Source organism: Podarcis filfolensis, assembly GCF_964270895.1.
Source record: "Podarcis filfolensis genome assembly, chromosome: 13".
Taxonomy (NCBI): Eukaryota; Metazoa; Chordata; class Lepidosauria; order Squamata; family Lacertidae; genus Podarcis; species Podarcis filfolensis.
This window is the reverse complement of record NC_139615.1, coordinates 34,257,649-34,279,297: the sequence shown is the minus strand read 5'-3', so window position 1 is coordinate 34,279,297 and position 21,649 is coordinate 34,257,649. Positions and strand designations below refer to the sequence as shown.

Genomic DNA, 21,649 nt, shown 5'->3' with positions numbered 1-21,649 from the left:
AATAGATCTGGAAGGGAGTTCAAATCCTGTCTCTGGGCGTGTTGCTTTCTGGGCTTCACTTCCTTATCAATAAAATGGGAAGAAGAGGATCTGCCTCGCAAGCCGGTTATTATGAGAAGTGCATTGGCTCAAGTCCAGACGACAATTACCCCTCCAATAAAAGGCAACAAAGATATCAGTCACAACTTTATTTAAACCCCACCTTTTCCTTTCAGCCAGATTTAATCAGGATTCACTGTACACGTGTCGGAGGAACGCGAGGTGGAATAAAGATTTGCAAAGAAATAATAATAATAATAATAATAATAATAATAATAATAATAATAAAGATTTGCAAAGCAGTTTCTAAATGAACAAGTGCTGGATCTGGTGTGTGTGTGTGTGTGTGTGTGTAATGAAGACCCGAAAGCAATTTGCAAATGAATGATAGAATCATAAAGTTGGAAGGGACACCACGGGTCATCTAATCCAACCCGCTGCAAAGCAGGAATACGCACCCATACAGGGATCGAACCCATGACCTTGACATTATCAGCACCATCCTCTAACCAAGTGAACTAAGTGCTACATCCATCATCAAGGTATCCAGGTGTTATAAGAGAATTCACAGGGGACTCTGAAGGACAGATAGAAACTTTTAATTTAAGGGGGATAGGTTCCAACAACCTCAGACTATAATGCCGGCCACTGTTTGTGAAGTGCTTTAAAAACAGATGACGAATGCTCTGTGCATCATTTAAACAAAAACCCGTAGAATTTGAGTGTGCCTCCGCCATTCCAGCTGGAATGGGACAGATGGAGGCCGCATGCAAACCCCCCAAAATCAGGCCCAGCGCCACCCAAACACACTTTTCCATAGGTGAACAGAACAGATCAAATGCAGAACAGGTCTGCCTCTCTCCCTATCGCGAAGGATGCACCTCTTTATAAGACAGTTAATCCCTCCCACAGTCAAGGGGGGAGATATAGGGAGAGCCACCCTGGGGGTTTTTGTGAGGGGGGGCATCCATCTCCTCTCCAAAGGTGTTATATATGTGTGTGTGCGCGCGCGTGCTCCTAAGAGGCATGTATATGTAAATATGTGTGTGCATGTGTGCTTCGAAGGGGTTGCATTTGTTTTCTCCTCCGCTCCCTTTTTTAATTTTTTTTTTTAAAGTATGGAGAGATGGAAAGAAAGAAAAGGCAAAGAGAGAAGGGAGTGGGGGGGGGGAAGAGTCTGTTTTGCCTGCAAGGCAATATTTCTGGAGCCAATCGGAATGCAGTATCCACCCTTCCCTACTCCCTAATTAAAGGGTTTAAGCAAGCTGGCTGGGTTGGATTTCTTACACATTTTCCCTGGAGGAGGGCTGGAACAGCAGCAGCAGCAGCTATTACTGCAGCAATGACTGAGTAAGCCTACTCAGGAGGAGGAGGAAGAAGAGGAGGAGATCTGCCCCAAACCCTACAAGCAAGCCTTGCACACTTTTATTTTTAGGGGTGGGTGGGTTTGGTTTCCTTTTGCCCAACTTGGTGGACCTTGCAACGGCGGCGTGGACCTTCTCACCATGAGTGGATCCTTTGATAAGAAGATCACCAGTATTTTGACGGACATCTCCAGCTCCCTGAGTTGCCATGTGGCCACCAAGGACTCCCCTACGCTCCCCGAGTCGTCCATCACGGATCTGGGTTACTACAGCACCCCACATAACCAGCATGAATATTATCCCAGCCAAACGTACACCCAGCCGATGAACCATTATGCGTATCACCCCCAATTTAACCTCAATGGGATTGGGGGTGCTGGGATGTACTCCCCGAAATCTGATTACCCCTACAGCACTTCCTACAGGCCGTATGGATCTTTCCGGGATCAGCCATTGCCCAGTCAAGAAACAGGTAAGGAGAATATTTACGTTCCCGGCGAGCGAAGTCAAGGGTATGAGAAGCTGTGTGTGTGTTAGTGACACTATTGAGAAAGAGGAGTTTGGGGGTTCAGGGAGGTTAAGAACTTCCTAGAAAGTGGAATCACTTTCCCCCCATTCTCTTGGAAGATATTCTTACTTATAGAAGAGGAGGAGGATATACTTTGGTAATATCTTCTGAGAAAGGTATTACTACTGAACAGGAAAACTGGACATGGGGAACGTCTCTTTTGCTCTGTTGGACTAGACAACAAGTACACTTTCTGGAGGGGTCCAGCAGCCCCACTGAATCAGAAACATGAACTTCTAGGATGAAGCTAAAACAGTGCCCTCGATCCACAAACATTCACTTCAGGGCTTGCTGCTGTTAGACGTTTCTGTATCTCTTGAACCAGATTGCTAGTCCCGTCCATAAAGTTATCCTGCAATATTAAAAGACTGAAATGGGGGTTCCAGTTCTGTGATCCCATTCAGAAGCACAACCCTGGCCACTGGCAAGTTAGAGGCGACAACAGTGTAGCCAAGGGGGCTCCTGCCCTGCCCTGTCCCTCCTTATTCCCTTGCCATTTGCCACATTCAGACTCTGCCATAAAAGATGTAATATGAAGAATTCATTGAAGGCTTTATTCTGGCATGAAATAGCAAAGCCACTGGTGGAGGTCTTCGCGTTATACAACTTTTTTCCTAGTCAAAAGGGGATTCAGAGCGGTGGTGGACTATCTTCTCTCAGTTCAAGAAAGAGGGGAGAAAAGGCGGCTTTTCCCTCTTAGATCAATAAAATCTCTTCAGTGTACTTAAGAGAAACAAGTTTAGGAATACCCAACAGTATAACTTCGTAACCCAGTCTACATTCAAAATTATTATGAACTGGTCCGTGACTTTTGATTGTTGTCTCTTCTTATGTAAACTACAAGTGACTTTTACAACAGTATCACAATGGCTTCTTTTGTTCAAGTGAGGGTTTGATATTTTGTACATCCCCCCGCCCTGCTGATTCTGTGACTTTTCGAAGGCAAAAAGAATATCCCCCCCCCCCCAACACGCACACTTAAAAAATAAACACCACTATTTTGTCCTGTGACCATCTCTCCCAAGTTTATACATATTTATTTTCTGTGAGTGTACGAACAGGTGTGCAGAATTTGCTGGGCTTCTCTCCCCTCCGCTCCAAAACTTTTTATTTGAGATACTTTGCAACTTATGATTGGAAGAGGAGAGACGTTTGATTTGGTATCACTGATTAAAACGTAGGAAATTAAGTGGAAAGTTTAAAAAGAAAAAGATGCCAGCAAGAAGGCAGTATGTTTCTTTTATTAAAAATAAAAATAAAAGCTCCATGGAAAATAGTAGTTCTTGTTTCCGAGTACATGGGTTTAGGATGGAGGTGTGTAAAAGTGAGAAAAGTCTTCCTCTGTCAACAAAACTGAGCATGCCGATTTTCTAAGTGAAGCAGGCCAGAGATGCTGGCCGGCCGTTTGAGGCCTAATTCACGCCCTCACTCCCCACAAATATTTCAGGAAGGGAACATGGGGGCTGTGTGGTTCCGACTGTCCCCACGTAACCGGACAATGCTTCCTGCCAGGGAGAAAAAATATCCATGGATACACGAGTGAGACTGAGAAATGGAGACAGTTTTAGAAAGGCAAACTGGGAAGGACATGGAGGAGGAGGAGGCAGGTTTTGTGAGCCAGGAGGTTTGAAGCAGAGCAAAGCCGGCTAGGCCAAAGTCCAGCCATGTTCAGCCCTGGAAATGCTAAAAACATCAGGTGAAAAAGTGAAGAAACGGAGACTAGAACAGAGGGAGAAAGGGAAATCTGAATACAGAAACCCAGGCAGCGATCAAATCACCAGAGTCGAGCCGAGCGAAGGAAAAATTGAAAACGAGAAAAATATCAGGCAAGGGAAGAGAAAGAAAAGTGCTAAAACCATGGGAAGTTCGATTATTTTCTGAAATCTTATCAGTGCAATCTCTTCCGCTTCCACTGAATAGGATGATACAGAGTCCCAGAAGACTGGGCAGGAGAAGGGTCTTTTCCAATATTTGTGGGTAAAGTTGATTCTGTCTCAAGACAATAAAGCAACAGTTGGCTCGAAGCAACCTCTGCGGTACACACTCCAGAGAGGTGAATTGACTGGTTCAAACCAAGTGTGCAATATGCCGTACCCAATGCCAGACCTGCTCAGAGTAAACCCATTGAAATGAATTGACAGGGTGAAATTGGAATGCATGATTCCTATGGGTCGACTCTGAGTGAAACTCAGGTTGGATGCAACCCTATATCTTCGCTTCCCATAGCATGCTCCAGATACCCCATTTAAACCACACATCGTTTCCCCGATCTAGCCCTAAAATATGGAGTTTACGAAGCTTTGTTGACGGAGAACTGGGTAGGGTTGGGGGGAATGGATGATGGAGGTACCATGTCTATGGTGGCGTTATATTAGGCCATTCAGGGTTGTGTGATGGGTCTTTGACATCAGAGGTTGGTTTTCTAATTTTCATGTTTTCTGCACCCCTGGGAACCAGTGGAGGGGAGTTAGATGCTTTCGTGGTGTGCAGAAGTCGGGCGGGTTCTTGGGGGCAAATTAAGAGTTTGGGGGAGCAGCCCAGCAAAATAAAATAGTCTCCAGAGGAGATCACAGTTATCCTGCCCTTCTGTTGAGCCGCCATTCTCAAAGGGCTGATCTTTGCCGTCCTAGAGAAATGCGCGTTGTTCTCTTCAGCCAGGCTTTCATTCATTCTCTTTTCCAGCAGAGACCGAGAACTTGGACTCTTCTGCGGAAAGGCAGCTTGCCGCTCCAAAAGTATAAAAAGCAACTCCTTTTCCAGTTCCGATCCAGCAACTCGCTGTGGTTTTATTTATTTTTGTGCTCTGATGTATTTCTTCCTCTGCCTTCCCCCACCCCTCTGCCCCTTTCTGCAGTCTCAGTGAAGGAAGAACCCGAGCCAGAAGTGCGGATGGTCAACGGGAAGCCCAAAAAGATCCGAAAGCCGCGCACGATCTACTCGAGTTACCAGCTGGCTGCCTTGCAGAGGAGATTCCAAAAGGCGCAGTACCTGGCGCTGCCAGAGAGGGCAGAGTTGGCCGCGCAGCTTGGACTGACCCAGACTCAGGTAGAAACAAGCACACATTGGAAATAAGAACATCCTGGTCTGTTTAGCTTTCCGGCTCTGTTTAGGGAAACGGGAGCGAGAGAGGGACATGTGCGTGGAACTCCAACAAAATCTCAGGAAGTTGCTGGATTTAGTAGCCCTAGATGGTTGGGAGATCCCCAGCAGGAGTTTCACAGCTCTTGAATAAAATAGTTTAGGACAGTAAGAGAAAAATAGTTTCAGGTGTTTGGATGTTTGATCTTTCTTCTCGATTTCCCAATTGCTTTGGGACTTCCAGCTGTTGGAATCCCAGTCCATCACAGTGGTACCTCAGGTTAAGTACTTAATTCGTTCCGCAGGTCCGTTCTTAACCTGAAACTGTTCTTAACCTGAAGCACCACTTTAGCTAATGGGGCCTCCCGCTGCTGCCGCGCCGCTGGAGCACGATTTCTGTTCTCATCCTGAAGCAAAGTTCTTAACCGGAGGTACTATTTCTGGGTTAGCGGAGTCCGTAACCTGAAGCGTATGTAACCCGAGGTACCACTGTACTACAAAAGTGGAGTCCTGCAGCTGAAAATCTGATGATACATGTCAAATTCTTATATGAAATTCAGCCCCCTTGACTCTATTTTCCTTCACCCCCTCCCCACTCCTCTAGGCACTGCATGCAGGTTTTCCCCCATCTACCTCATTTTCCTCAGCCCCTCCAGTTCCTAGCCATTTGTGAGGGTGTTTTGTTTTGTGTGTGTTTTAACCCACACAGCCAATATTGCACTTCTCTCTCTTGGCAAGCTGTGCGGAATGCCAGCATTCCACACTTTTCAACCTCTGCAGTTAGAATGTTTTTGCGCATTCCGTGGCATCGCAGCAAAAAGTTTTGGGATGGAGGGGAATCGCAGAGAAGAGGGGTCTGGGTTTTTCTGCCGCTGCTCAAGGTGGCATATGTCGGTGTCTCTTTGATGAGAGCAGTAGCTCTGATAACATGGGGATCATGTGTTGGCATCGGCTTAGACAATATTAAGAGGTTTGGAGCAATGGGCCGCAGCACGGAAGGGAAAGAGTCAAGTCTCCATCGCTCCTCTGCTGTCTCAGACCTACTCATTCATCTCTGGCTGGGGCTCAGTGATCCAGAGCAGAATGCTGACTGCCCTGAGAGGCGGTGGCGGCAGGAAACACGTAGGTGTGGCGATGCAACTCCTGTGTTTTGGCAGAGTCCCTTTCTTCCTCCGGAGGCCAAGGGAGGCTCAGCTGAGAGGTGCTGATGGGTAACTGCGAGGAGGAAGTTGGCCAAGTTGGGAAAACAACTCCTTGCTAGCCTCTGGAGGAGGTGTGGGGAACTTGTGGCACTTCGGGTGTTGCTGGACTCGCAGTTCCCAGCAGCCCAAGCCAGCACAACCAATGGGCAGGGATGATGGGGCTTGTTAGTTCTGAAACATCTGGAAAGCCACAGGTCCCCCACATCGGCTGAACACAAGCAGCTGGTGGACCAACTAGCAACTGCATATCGGGGTTGACAGTTGTTGGGTGACAGAAGGCACCATGTCCCGAGTAGAATGGCTTGCATGTGTCTTTTGGGTACTGTTGTTTAAGGCACAAAATATTTGCCTCTCATGCTCCTCCACACAAACAGCATACCAATATTTCTCTGATGGAAATAGGGACGTCTTATTCCATACCCTCCGACATTTCTCCAGTGAAAATAGGGGCATCTTATTCCATACCCTCCAACATTTCTCCGATGAAAATAGGGACGTTCTAAGGGGAAAGCAGAACATTCTGCAATCAAATCAGAAACCGGGATGGCTTTTGTAAATCCAGGACTGTCCCTGGAAAATGGGGACACTTGGAGGGTCTGATCAGACTCGTAAGCTGCCTCATTGTTATTCCCATTTCACAGGATTGAGGGAGGAGGGAGCTAAGGTTAAGAAGGAGCAACTCCCACAAGACTGCTCCAAGTGTGACTGAGCAGAATCTCAGCCCACCAAGCTATCTAGTAGTAGGCCACGGGAACAGCTGGGCAGATCTTATTCAAGGCAGCTCTCCTTGGGTAACAAAAAAACTGAAAGAAAGGAAGAGAGAAATGGTGGTGGCATTATACTGGCAGCATCTGATTTCCTCCGTTTGAGCTATGTCCCCCCCCCCCCCGTTTTTTTTTTTTTTACTGCCCCTCTGCATAATTACTTTGGCCCTAGCAAAACATGCGTTGTGGGTCAGGCTGCACGGCTGGAGCCTTCGGCAGCAATCCTGACCTCACTTACTCCTGAGTAGACATCCTTAGGATTGCACTCTTAATCTGGAAATCAGTCCCATCGAATCCAGCAGGATTTAACTTACATGAATAGGATCAGGCTGTGAATATTTCTCCTTTTCTTGGATTTTTGCCCATACAGTTTAAAGCACTGGGAAGGTGTGTGTGGCTGTATGTCATTTTTTTAGACTGCCGATAACCATCTGTTTCCTCGGGCAAATGGTGGTTGCAGCTTTCAAGGGGGAGGGAGGACAAAAAAGACAAAAAAGGTTTTTGAAACGTCTAAACCAGATGAAAAAAGCCCAACACTAACTGGTTTCAATCCTACACATGCTTACTGGGGAGGAAAGGGCATTTGAACTCGGCCCAGGCTTCTTTCTTAGAAGACCTGTGTAGGGTTGCTCTGTAAGACCCACTGAACAGAGGGAGATGTCCATCAAAAGGATTTGTACTGTCAGTTGAAATCTCAGCTAATCGTCATCTGTGGAGGACCAAAGCAGAGATCGCATTTCCTGCAGTGTTAACCACAGCAGTGTGTGTGTGTCTCAAATCAAATACCGAAACTTTACGATACCTCTGTCTTTTGTTTTTGGCAGTGGAACGGCGACGGTATTTTGATGAGGAAAATAGTGCACTCAAAAGGCTTAACCTCCTGTGCTGTGCTATAATTTCAGGGCTCATTCACTTGCTATAAAAATTTTCTTTTAAATGTAGACAATCCTATTTCCGGTTCCCCAAGTGATATCTGAGTTGCCTGGGCAGGGCTATCCCCATCCTCCGATGCTTTTGGATGAATTTGGCAAGTTTCCTGAGCAACGGAAGCTTCTCCGCCTGTCTTTCCTTAAATGGGACGTTGGGAGGCCAAAAAGTCTCTGGGTGCTTCCAGAAGCTTGCTATTTTTGGGTGGGATTCAATCACAAGCACCAGCCGGTTTAGGTTGCACAATTATAATTGGCTGGGAAGTCTTGTGCAACAAGCCTCCCCCCCCCCTCCTAAATTGGACTCTTTGCGATACGCGATGGGAAATTGTGCTGCGAAGTGTGGGGTAACATTTGCTTTGCTTTGATGCATTAGCATCTGACCTCCCTGCAAGCAAATCAGCATGAATATGTAATAAAATAAATCTGCTTTTTAAGACAACTATGGCAAGTAGCGGGGTTAGGCCATCTGGCTCTTAGGCATGACAGGAGGCCAGATTGTACCATCTTAAAGGACTTTTGACACCCCTTCTTAGCCTTTAATGTGCTTGGATGGGAACAGTGATGGAGAGTTGGTAAGGATATTATGGGGTTAGACTTTAATAGCATTTGGGTTCCTTCTGATACAATGATACAGAATACTAAATAAAGCAATATTGGCAAGTACTGCTTCACAACATTTGGGAGATGAAATCAGTGCAGGGACATGTTTGCCTAGATGTCAAGGTTTAACTGTACAATTCTGGCTTCTTGTTCGATTTCCCCAGTATAAAACTCAACAGAAAGGTTTTAAGTTGAGCCAAGGCTCACTGGAACCTGTTGTCATTAGGACCAGTCTGCCTTTAAGCATGTGCAGAGTGCCTTCCTTTCACCACTTACTTTCCCACTAACGTCTCTTCATATACCTGGCAGGGGTTTCGTGTCAGAGTTCTGGATTCGAACTCTGCCTGTGAAATTAATTGCTGTCTGGAAATCAGAAACAGGCCCGGTGGCATTTGGCCGCATCGAAACCTAAGTTAAAACCCCAAAGCTGGAAAATTTCCTAAACTTAGCTCTCTGGCCTTATCTGGTAGACATTTTTTTTGCAAGTAAAACTCAGTTGGTTATTCCTGTGAAACTTAACCGTGCAAATCTACATGAGAAGGATGTTTTGCTGTGTTCAGTGGGCCTCACTCCCAGCCAGTAAAGGCCCATCCATTCCTCAGCTTAGTGTGGATTGCAAAGCCTGCCTAAACCCATTGAGCTCGATGGGTCTTACTTCTGAGTAGGCAATTAGCTGGGTGCCCAGATGTTAAAAAGGGGGGGCAGGGCTGTTGCGCCTTTAATTGCTGTGCAGAAGAGGGAATTTCAGCAGGTGTAGCTTGGTATGCAAAATCCAGCTGCTGAAATTCCTCCTTCAACGCCACTATTAAAAGTGCAGGGGTTGCATCATGATGTACAGTGTGCAGATAACCACAGACCTGCTTTCAGGTAAACACTAAGGAGTGATCCTTTGTATTGTTTAGAAGATGGATGGATTGCCTGCCCTTTAAAGCACATGGAGATAAAAGTTTTACGTATTGCAAAGTTGCAGAACTGCCCACAGAACCTGGAAACTTTGCTAGGCCCTCTCCAGTAGGACGTCCGACGCCAGAAGCAATTTGACCCAATTACTCCAGCTGCAATTTGGGGAGGCAGAGGCATGAGGACATAATAGCAGTCATGCAACTTCCGCTGTTTACGCCAAGCTCTGGCTGGAAGGCGGCGGCTATCTAGGCAAGGAGGAGCAGGGAGACTTGAAGAGTCGCTGACCTCTTATCTGGTGCAACCACAGAGATGGGTTTGGAGCAGTCCTTCTCGTCTCCAGCGCCAATCAAGGCTCGGAACCGGAATCTTTCCAAGCCCAGGGTTCCGTTTCAGAACTTGTACAGTAAAGATCAGGCATAGGCAAACTCTGGCCCTCCAGATGTTTTGGAACTACAATTCCCATCACCCCTAGCTAACAGGACCAGCGGTCAGGGATGATGGGAATTGTAGTCTCAAAACATCTGGAGGGATGGAGTTTGCGTATGCCTGGTAAAAGATAAAGGCATGGCGTCATAGAGTTGTGCAGAAGTCTCATGGCCTATCTCAGGGGTAGCCAACTCCCAAGAGACTGCGATCTACATACAGAATTAAAATCTGGCAGTGATCTACCCCCTTTTGGGGGGGGGGGTTCAGGTCAAAGTTGTTGAGCTTTTTTATGGAGGAGCCCTGTTTTTTTAAGGGTTTTGGGGGAAAAAGAAGAACCAACAAATAGCTGGGGAAACAAATAGCCTCACTTAGTAAACTCCATCTTCCGTTCTGCAGATGGAGGACAGGGTGAGGGGGTGGGGCAGGGTTCAATTTTACCAGTACTAAGGAAAGGGGCCCAGTGATCAACCGGGATCTACCAAAACCTCCCTGGATCTAGATCGACCTGTTGGACATCCCTGGTCTATCTGGTCCAGCTCCCTGCTTTGGTGATGTATATCGCCTGCTCAGATCCCCATTGATGGCTTTCTAAAAAGCCTCTGCGAAAAGTTATCCAGCGGAAGACCCGCACCAAACATTTGAAGCTTCCCCCAGAGAATTGTAGCTCAGCGAGGGGTAAACTACAGTTCCCATGATTCTTTTTTTGGGGGGTGCTTTGTTGAAGACGTGTGGTTGCTCACAAATGCTCTCACATGCAATTGGAGATTGCGCTCAGCTCCCCTTCCCAGCATAACCTGCTTCTCAAAGGTTTTCCCTGGGTGGTGATGGAAAGGACAGGATCCAGCTACCCTTGAAAAGCATCCGCAAGACCAGTTTGCCCATGCTTACAATTAGCTGTGCTAAAATATCTCAGCAAAAAGCAACGATTCAAAGGATTTTTCACCGCATAAAACCTTATGTGGGCAGGATCCCACCCCTCACCCCCCCCGTCACACATATAGATGGTTCCCTAGGATTGAAAGCAAGCATTTATTTTGTGGGAGAGATGAGCTTGGCTGAGCTAAAATTGAATTTCCTCGTGAATTTAAGCAGGTGAAGTTTTTGTTTTATTTTATTACGGGATCCAAAATCTCGAGACTGAAAAATATTACAGACATAGTGTTAATTCGTCTTCTTCAACAGGATAAACTTCCTTGAGGAAGAAGAAGTGTAGTTGGAACAGTATGTATAATTAGAAATGTGGTATATTGAAAAAAATTAAAATTGTGAGAATGGTATAAACCAGAGGTTGTTCACCAGATGTTGTCAAGCTACAACTCGCATCACCCCAAAGTCCTGGTCAGGCCAGCTGGGGCTGATGGATGCTGAAGTCCAACAACATCTTCAGGGTAATAATTTCCCCACCCTTGATTGATATACAATATGATGATTTAAAAAATTCTCTGTATGGTTTAAGCAGAGATTGGATGGCCGTCTGTCATGGATGCTTTAGTGGAGATTCCTGCAATGCAGGACATTGGACAAGATGACTTGATTTATTTTAATCTACACTGCTTTACCTTTACCTAAGCGGTATATAAAGGCCTTAAATAAGTAAATAAAAATATTCTCCCAACTCCACTCCCCCCTTGAGTGCATTACCAGTTACAGCTGCTGTTCCACACCCTAGCCCTGACATTCTGAGTCTCAAGATCTTAGTTCCTTCAAAATCTTTTTTTTTAAAGAAAACTTTCATCTTTAAATTCACGAGCATCAATGCCGAATTCCTGCAAGTCTCCTCCGACCGGCCATCTTGGTTTCCTCTGCTTCATCCCTCCCACCTTTGGACACAAAGCCTTGAATGTTTATTTCCTCCTCACTTAGACTATCCCTGTTAAGCAGGTCAGTCAGGGAGAAGAAGCGAAGATGGAACGCAAGGTTGGCCAAGCACTTTGATGACAGCAAAGCTTCTCCCTCTGCTCCCTCTCTTTTAAAAGGTCGGCCTTCTTAATTGCCGCAATCTAAATAAGGCAGCAAGCTGGCGTGCTTCTGGGCTGCCTGATACCGCCAAGAACGATGCAGCGATGTAGCACACTCATGGCCACCTGAGAACGCTCACCCTTGCCCCCAGCAAAATGTTCTCAGGGCGCATGTTGTGGGTGGGGTGACACTGACACAGCCTTGTGGTGGTCAGGTGACTCCCCGGGGTCACACATTGATTAGTGACCCCCTTTCCCCCCTAATTTGGTGCAACGTAGCACTTGGCTCACTCCCCTGAGTTGCCTGGAGCTTTTTGCCGTTCTGCTCACTGGTAGCCATGTGATGACCGAGACAGGAATTTCCCCCAAGGTCCTGTTGGCTAGGCTGGTGTTTATTTGTCTCCTGCAGGAGGGTGCTTGGCTTGGCTCGCTTGCCTGAGTCACCTGAAACTCCTTGCTTAGAGTGTACCTGTTGTTTGTTCAAGAGACACATTGGGTGGCCGGGTTGGGATGAGCTTGGAGGCTTCTACAAGGTCCCTTGCCCTTCCATGATCGTAAAATATTCTACGTCATTACTAAGGCTGCATATGCACTATACATTTAAAGCACACCCCCCCCCCAAGAATCCTTGGAACTGTAGTTAAGGGGGCTGATAAACTACAGTTTCCATTATTCTTTAGGGCAGGAGTGCCCAAACTTTTTAAAAAGAGGGCCAGATTTGATGAAATGAACATGCGTGGGGGCCGGCCAAAGTTTTTAGGATTGAAGTTCATGCCTGCTTTAGGGGATTGGAAATGTGCTTTAAATATATGGTGTGTATGCAGCCTAAGTCTAGGTCAGGGGAACCTGTGGCCCTCCAGTTGTTGTTGGACTAGCTCAGTTGGCTACAGCGTGGTGCTGATAACGCCAAGGTTGCAGGTTCGATCCCTGCATTCCTGCACCACAAGGGGTTGGACCAGAGCAATCAAACAATTTTATTGTTTGTAGCCAATACAGTCGAACCTCGGTTTTAGATTGTCTCCGTTGCTGAACGTTTCGGCTCCCATACGTCAAAAACCCAGAAGTAAGTTTTACGTTTTTTGGAAGCCGAACGTCTGACATGGCAGACAAGTGGCTTCTGATTGGCTCTTCCAATTTCAAGAGCCAATCAGAAGCCACGCCTCAGAAATCGAACTTTTTGGATGTCGAACGTCCTTCCGGAACGGATTATGTTCGACTTCCGAGGTACCACTGTACAATAGGAGCACAAATGGCACAGCTGCAAAACAGAAAAACCTTGGACCAGATGAGGCTCAAACTCTATGGTACTATAATCCTATAACTCCTATCGTTTATTTCATTTCATTTCATGAAATTTATACACTGCTTCCTGCTAAAAAGCATCAAAGTGGTTTATGAAAAGGTCAAACAATAAAATTGAGTGGAGAAACACAACCCTGCTTTAAAGCATTTAAAAGTTAAAATACAAAAACAGATTAAAATTACCCCAACTTTCTAAGCATCTGGGTAGACATGTCTAAACAAAAATGTCTTTATGAATGACTTTATGAATGAAAAGATGATAGTGAAGGCACCTGCTTAATGTCAACAGGCAGGGAGTTCTGGGATGGGAATTGGAGTCTATTGGCATCTGGAGGGCTGGAGGTTCACCCTGTAATAGATATCTCACCAAATGAGCTCTGTAGCTGAAAGCCCAGGATCCCTTCCCAAAATGAATGCATCCGTTCTTCTTGTTTTGCTTGAGATGTCACTAGGATTTATAGGTTGGGTGTTCCTGACCTCCTTACGAGGCTGAACAGTGTTTGTTGTCCAAAAGTGTGCAGAGGCTGGGAGAGGACCTGATGGGCGTGCTTGATCGTTTTAGGAAGCTTTTCAGAGCTTAGATGCTCTGAAATGAAGAAGGTGCCATCATCGATAGATTCACAGTGCTTCCAGACAGGAGGCTTAATTTGCAAATGGGACACTGAGATAACAGGTTGTTGGCAACAATCTTCTTCTTCTTCTTCTTCTTCTTCTTCTTCTTCTTCTTCTTCTTCTTCTTCTTCTTCTTCTTTTAAAAACTTGAATGGATTTTCCCCCAAAGAGCAAATACAGGCTGGCATTTTGATGCTAACGATGTTGAGTGGACCCTGCAAAAATAAAAAAACTTTCACACACGAGGAGCACCCGTCCTAAACACAACTGTACTGAACTGTTTTTAGTGGGACCTTTTCAAAGCCTTGATTTTTTTCACACACACACACACAGACCAGCCCCAATTGATTTTTCTTTGGACATGAGGGGGAGCTGTTTCTTTAATCTTGGTGGATTTTGGAAATGCCTCTTTGGATTTGGAAATCGAGCTGATCTGTCAGGCAGCCACGCCATAAAGGATATGGCTCCCCCCACAAGAATTCTGGGGGCTGTAGTTTACTTCGCACAGAGCTGTAGCACCCTTGGCAAACTACAATTCCCAGGATTCCTTTAGGGGGAAAGGGTGTATGTTGTGGACATGACCCTGGCTCTTTTCTTTCCGCTTCTGCCTTGGCATCTCCTTTTCTCCGAAAAGAGCATCGCGATTTCTTTCTCACTTTGCTCCTTCCTTGTCAGTCTTGGACCACTAACAGTTCAGCCCTAGACATCTGCAGTCAGATGGAAGTCCCAAAATTACTTCCCGCTGTATATAGGACTGCAGCCTACTTTGGAATACTGTTAAGGGGTCACAATCTGCAGTAGTGCCCTTGCTTCTCATTCATTTCATTGGAGCTCGCAGGGAGAATGTGCTTTGGCTTTTGGAAAGGGCCTTTCCCATTGTGTGTATGTTCCTTAATTACAGCCGGCTTGCACAGACTCTAATACGTAATTTCCCCTTGCCCTCTAAAGCAAGCACACGCTGTGAGAACTTTGGCGGACTTCAGGTAACGTGCTCAGTCCTTCGTGACCTTGCAATCTATCCGTTCGCGAATTAATTAATTGACAGGCAACAAATACCGAAGGCTGCAATTTGGAAGACTGGAAGATGACTTTGCTCATAGGAACCCGTTGCCAGGTTTGCAGCGTCAGTCACCACCTTGGGGGAGAAATCTCCCTCCCTCCTCCCGCCCACAAAGATGGCTGTTTCCCAACCAGGCACAAAGGAGTCCTAATCTTTCCTCCTTCCTTGTTTTGACTCCCAGGAGTTTCTCTCCCTCCTCTAGTCTTTCCTCCCTTGCCTCTTCCTTCCCCACCTACCACCCACTTTCTTTCGCTGCTCCTCGGCTCTTTCTCCAAAGTGGGGCGCGCGTGAAGTCATCACCGCAGCCCTCAGAGCACTATCGGAAAGGCTCCAAGCCAGCTAGGCCGCCCTCCCAGCCCTGCCCTAAGTTTCGTCACCTCAGTCCTCCCAGCCCAAGAGGACTTGTAAAAAAATGTTCCGAAAGAGCTCGTCTCCAAGACTTCTCAAAAGATCTGTTTGGGGGGCGGAAGGGCGATAGTTTTGGAAAAACGGGTAGATGTGGCACCTCTACTAGGGAGTGTGACTGGGGGGTGGGGAAGCTTTGGGAAAATATATTTATTATTTCATTTTACCTTTGGTCCAAAGAGTCTAGACTACAGTTAAAGCAGGAATGGGGAGCCTGTGGCCTTGCAAAATGTTTTTAGAGGCCAACTCCCATCGTCCTTGAACACTGACCATTCTGGCTGGGACCGAGCTGAGAATCCAAAAACAAGTGGAATGCCCACAGATTCCCCCACTTCTACTTGGAAGAGGGGCAGTTCCCCCTCACTTCATCTGAACGCTTTGACAATGTGTGGAATTTATGCATTCTGCCTTCGTCTCAACCAGGCACTTCTGCCTGAGGACGGCTTCCGCTTGGAAACAATTTATTTCTTTGGAAACAGAAGGAGAGGTTTACATTCTCAGATCTGGAAGGTGCATCACGATTCCAGAGATGTGTTTTACTGTGGTAACTCAAAGCATGAACCGTACACAAGTTCAGAGGCGCAATGTTGTTTCTCCACGTCTTCCCAGGCTGAGATTAGGCTGGAAAAGAAATGTGATGACTGAAAGCCGACAAGCTTTGGTTCAGGTTAAATCCTGGCTCATTATGATGGAGCAACTTTGTAGAACGCCGAAGTCCCAATTCTTCTGAGTTCTAGGCAGCAGTGGTCTCTGGGTGTGGGGGGTCTCTGCCTGGTACAGCGTGGAGCTCTTAGAAGCGTTAGCAGTTTGTAGAGCTACAACCCAACTCCAAAATTCTATATTAAGTACAACAAGTGGGTCTTACCAGTCCTTCTTTTCCCTCTGACATCTATTCTACACACCACTCCAAAAAAAAACTTCCCCTCGATTGATGGGAGCTTCCATGATCATCTCTAGAAATGCAGTTGGGAAAGTAAGAGGCAAAAGCCACCTCTTGCCTCCTGTGCATGAAATTGGGGCCATGCCATTGAATGTGTATTTTAGATGCTGGCACATTGTCTTGGTTGAGATCCACCTTTTCTTTGGCGTTCTAAGGTTGACATGATCTGGGATAAGTGAGCACTCAACATAGGAAGATGCATTATAACAAAAGCAGACCACTGATCCATCTTCTGCAGTATTGCCAACACTGATTGGCAGCGTCTCTCCAGGGTTTCGGGAAAAGGTATTTCCCAACCCAAACTTGAGAAACCAGGGGTTGAACCTGGAACATGCAAAGCGTGTGCTCCACCACATGGACCAAGAAGGAGTGGTAACAACTCTCTTCATTCAGGAGTCCATGGTAGGGATGTCTTCTACCCAAACACGGAGGTCCAGTACCAAGGGCCTTCTGACACTTGCCTCACTGCAAGAAGCCAAGTTACAGGGAAGCAGGCAGAGGGCCTTCTCGGTAGTGGCGCCCGCCCTGTGGAACGCCCTCCCACCAGATGTCAAAGAGAACAACAACTACCAGACTTTTAGAAGACATCTGAAGGCAGCCCTGTTTAGGGAAGCTTTTAATGTTTGATGCATTACTGTATTTTAATATTTTGTTGGAAGCTGCCCAGAGTGGCTGGGGAAGCCCAGCCAGATGGGCGGGGTATAAATAATAATAATAATTGTTATTATTATTATTATTTCAACCCCATACCCTGATTTCAGAACACAGACTGCCACAGATGAAGCTCTCAGTCCTACCACACAGCTGTGAAACCTTTTCTTCTTTGTTCATTTTTCATTCTCTCTTTATTCTCAGGTGAAAATCTGGTTCCAGAACCGAAGGTCCAAGTTCAAGAAACTGTACAAGAACGGAGAGGTCCCCTTGGAACACAGCCCCAATAACAGTGACTCCATGGCTTGCAATTCTCCGCCATCTCCCACCCTCTGGGACAGTAACACCCACAACAACAACAACAGCAACAACAGCAACAACCCAGCCGGCCGGAGCCAGCTCCCTCAGCCACTCTCCTATAACTCCCCACCAAGCTACCTGGAGGAGCACAGCCCTTGGTACCACCATCAGAACCTGAGCGGGCCTCACTTACAGCAAGGACCTCCTCCCACTCCTGGCTCTATGCATCACCCATCTCCAGGGCCTCCTCCCAATCCTGGAGCAGTATATTAACCTCCTTTGCCTCCTTGATGAAACCAGTGGAGCAGGAACAAAGGAATGAAGGAGAGAGAGGAGGGAGACAGGGAGAAACAGACAGACAGCGACAAGTCAAAACTCTTTGATGTGTTTTGTAGGACATGCACACATTCCATCCCATCTCAGGAACAACTGAGCTGCAGTAAAGGCTAAGACTTTTGAGAGACCATCTCAAAACAAGGGAAAGGGAAAGGTGGGCGGGAGGGAGGGAGGGAGAAAAGCTCATAGTCCATGTTGTATCTCAGCCAAATTGGTTTCACCCGCCCTACATGACCAACCTCCTCAACTTCCTGCGTGGTTTATCTGTAGGCAGTTCTCCATCATCATCATCACCACCACCACCATCACCGCCAGCTTCAGTCAGAAGGCTCTCTGCTTGGTTGGAGAGAAGCCCAGCGTCACACACTGCACCAGCTTCCCGAGAAGAAAGTATACAACTGGTTTTCTTTACCTTCCTCTTGTTTTGTTGATTTTGTGTTGTTTGCTCACTTTCCCAAGCAAAGTGATTCAGAGAGGGATCTCCTTGGAGAGCTCTGAAGGATCTGGCAAGGTTTCAAAGTCCGATTGGTGTCATTTATGACAGGAGCAGGATTTCTGTTGTTACTCGTCCATTCATTTGGGGAATGGGGGCAGTCTAACGAACCCCCCTCTCTCTATTCTACATGACCTCCCAGAAATAATATCCAGCTAGAATTATTATTATTTTTAATTTAAGGAACATTTAAGAGATGGTGGGGGCAAGTAAACATTGTCACAGCTTTAAAAACACACACACACATACAATAAATTTAGGATGAAAGCCAATTCCTTAGAAATACGCATGACTGTTTTACAAAACTGGGCAGCATTTAGCAGGTGTGGGAAACTTCTGGCCCTCCAGGTGTTGCTGAATTACAACTCCCATCATCCCTGGGCACTGGTCATGCTTGCTGGGACTGATGGGAACTGTAGTTCAGCAACATCCGAAAGGTCAAAGGTTCCTCCTCCTGGTGTGCAGTGTTAACATAGTGCTGGAGAGCTTGCGGTCAAAGAGAACAGGGGGAAAGTTCAGAGAGCTGTGATGGAAAGGACCAATTCTGATCTCACTAGTGGCTATTTCAGGTTTACTCCAGGAGACTTCTGGATTAGGAAAGCCAGACAGGTGGGCTTAGACCCAGTTCTTCAACTGGGAATAAACTGAGGATAAAAACCCCAATGCAGGAAGAAAAGTTCTGATCCCAGGAACATTAGTCCAGGTTTAATATGGACCAATATGGAGCTGGAAGGGACCGCAAGAGTCATCTATCTAGTCCAACCCACCACAATGCAGGAATCTTTTGCCCATTGTGGGGCTCGAACTCTCGACCCTGAGATTAAGAGTCTCATGCTCTAACCAACTAAGCTATCCTCTGACAGACCTATTTGCCATGGTGTGTGAAAGATTCTGATCTCTTTTATGACACTGCCCATCTGCGCTACCTCTTTTTTTGAACTAAAGTTACGCAAGAGGGCATTCAGCTTACACAGGACTGGAAGGACAAATGTTTGGGTCCTTGCTCTACACCAGTCGGTGTTGTGGAGTGGCATGGTGGCGGGGAGGAAGGCATGGGGAGAGGGAACCTGGCCCAAATTATCGTGGGTTATTCCATGTTTACATCAGGGTAGGAGATGGGCTGTATAACTCAGTGACAGAGCAACATGTCTTGTATTGGAAAGTCCCAGGGTTGAATCCTGGCACCTCCAGCTAGTGCTGGGAATCTCCCCAGTCTGAAACTCTGTTTCATGGATATGGGGAACTAGTGGTCCTCTCGATGTTAGTTGTGCTAGCTGAGGTTTTTGGGAGTCGGAGACAACAGCATCTTGGAGGACCATAAATTCCCCATCTCTGTTAAGGACCGAACTGAGTCAGACAGATCATTGGTATAAAACTCAGTACAAAACAGCTTCTGAGTTCCTTTCAGGCTGTCATAAAAATGTCCGGGTTTTTTGAAACTTTCCCCCAAAAAGCTCAATAACTTTCTTTGGGCAATATCCCCCCAAAATCTCAACTTTCACAAAACTTTTTGTTTCTTGAAATATGGCAACCCATATAGTTCTGTGCCCACTTTCATAGGAGTTGATTTCTACTGAACTCATGTCCTTTGTTTTATTTTGGTAGACCTGTTTATTATTCTGTTCCAAGGGACCAGATTCTTGTTTCCCTTTCAGCCAAATAAAACAAACCAAAATCCCAGAAAAGAAAGAGAAATCTTAACCCTTTTAGAGATGCTTCAGAATTACCCCAAGAATTAAAATATTTGGCTTGGGAATTTATATCCCTTGACCTTCACATTAGGGTTTGTAAAGGGTTGGATGGCGGATAAATGTTTATTTTAAAAATTGAGGGAGATATTTAAAATACTTTGGGAATAATTTAAGTTATTGTTATTTTTGAAAAAGAAAGTGAAAATTTGTCTTAAGTGTTGCTCTACTTGCATCATGTTAAGCTATTGTCAGAGAGGAAAGCTTATTTTTTAAAGAAGAAAAAAACCAAATCCACCTTGGATTTTAAAAAAAACAATAAAGCTGGGGGGAGTTGTTATTTTTTAAACAAAGAGCTGCAATTTTAATAAGCATTCTCTAATGTTGTACAGTGTCAAGGTTGCTATTTATGTCGCCTTGTATAATAGATAAGGAGAGAAAGGTGGGGGGAATGTATATAGGGCTGATTTGTATAAAGCTTATTTTAAATTTTAAAAGAAGTTTCTTTTTTATCTTGGCTTAGGGGGGGAAAGAGCAAGGTGAGAACTTTGCTCGAGCTTCTTTGTGCTTCGGTAGCGAACGGAAACTTTCTCGTAGAATGTCAATAAAACATTTTGAACTTCACAGAGTGGCCCTTTTGTTGTCTCTCAGCTCGCAGTGTGTGTTTTGTCAATCTGGGGCGGCAAATGCCCTTGTTGGTGTTTGGCAATGCCAACAGTTCCCCCAGAATCGCCCGTTCCTTTTTTAAAAAAAAATAATAATAATTTTTTTTCTCATTACAAATATACTTATAACATACAATTTACATAACATCTCTCCCTCCCCCCCCCCTTTGGACTTCCCTCAACTTCCATTTCTGATTAATTATCCTCATTACTATATTCTGCTATTTTCTACAAATATCATATTTCCCCCTTTATTACATTATTTGTTTCCTATCCATAAAGTTGTGAATGTTTATTTAACAGAATCGCCTGTTCCTCATTCCGTCAGCATACCTTAAATCTAGCAGCCTAAGCTTTGCAAGAACTGAACTGCAATAAAAGGTTTCAAAGGTAGAATTCCAAACCTTGACTAAGTCAGAATATGTGTCATCTTGGGGGCGATCCTGCAACTGGTCCTGGTTGTTTGACATGCGCAGAGGTGGACAAGGGACTAAAATGCAGGACCCACAGTTCTGCCTGTCTATATTCTAGTTGGAATGTGGATGTGTGTTGTGCCAAGCTCAACCCAACTTCCATGTTCTCGGAACGAGCTGAAATAGCAAGGCAGACTAGGGCCGTCTTCCTAGCAAGACATGGGGATGAAAAGTCTTCACACACACCCCTTGCAGGAGGGGACTTGCGATTCTTGCCTAAAGGACCTCATGCAGCTGGGCAAACTATTATGGGGGTAAACTCTCATCATCTGTACCATCATCTGCCACCGACAAATTTGGCTAGGAGGAACTGACCACACATCAGATGCAAATGCGCGATGGAACGGGCGACAGAACATGTGGTTGCATTGCGATATGTATATCTGCAATCATATGGATCCCTTGTATGATCTGTTCTGGGATCACGGGAAATGTCAGCCTGTGTGTGTGTGTGTGTGTGTGTGTGTGTGTGTGTGTGTATACCTCACTCACACACTTCAGTGCAACAAGGGAAAGGGAAGGGCCGTATTTCCGATACCACATGCAGGTGTTTAAATCAGCCAACACACACACACAAAACTTACTGTATTTTTCGCTCTATAAGACGCACCAGACCATAAGACGCACCTAGGTTTTGGAGGAGGAAAACAAGAAAAAAAATATTCTGAATCCCAGAAGCCAGAACAGCAAGAGGGATCGCTGCGCAGCGAAAGCATTCGCTCCATAAGACGCACACACATTTCCCCTTACTTTTCAGGAGGGAAAAACTGAGTCTTATAGAGCAAAAAATACAGTAAATTGCATTTCAAAGCTCAGCCCATGTTGCGAAGCCTACCATTTGCAAGAGGGGTCGTATATATATATATATATATCCTCAGTCTTGCTCTTGACAT

The 21,649-nt window shown here is 45.8% G+C and overlaps 1 protein-coding gene across 1 annotated transcript; it reads left to right on the top strand.

The window, feature by feature from the left end:
* Positions 1 to 1,304: 1,304 nt before the first annotated feature.
* DLX3 (distal-less homeobox 3) lies at positions 1,305 to 20,242 on the top strand. Its single transcript, XM_083583508.1, has 3 exons — positions 1,305 to 1,875; positions 4,826 to 5,016; positions 17,006 to 20,242. Exons 1-3 carry the CDS (start codon positions 1,545 to 1,547, stop codon positions 17,372 to 17,374), a joined length of 891 nt encoding a protein of 296 aa, XP_083439634.1. The 5' UTR covers positions 1,305 to 1,544; the 3' UTR covers positions 17,375 to 20,242.
* The last annotated feature ends 1,407 nt before the right edge of the window (positions 20,243 to 21,649 follow it).

What these genes read in the sequence shown, in the direction of transcription:
- DLX3 (XM_083583508.1), top strand. Translation starts at nt 1,545, where the DNA reads ATGAGTGGATCCTTTGATAAGAAGATCACCAGTATTTTGACGGACATC. An exon ending in ATTGCCCAGTCAAGAAACAG is followed by an intron (nt 1,876 to 4,825) that starts GTAAGGAGAATA and finishes CCCTTTCTGCAG; the next exon opens with TCTCAGTGAAGGAAGAACCC. An exon ending in TTGGACTGACCCAGACTCAG is followed by an intron (nt 5,017 to 17,005) that starts GTAGAAACAAGC and finishes CTTTATTCTCAG; the next exon opens with GTGAAAATCTGGTTCCAGAA.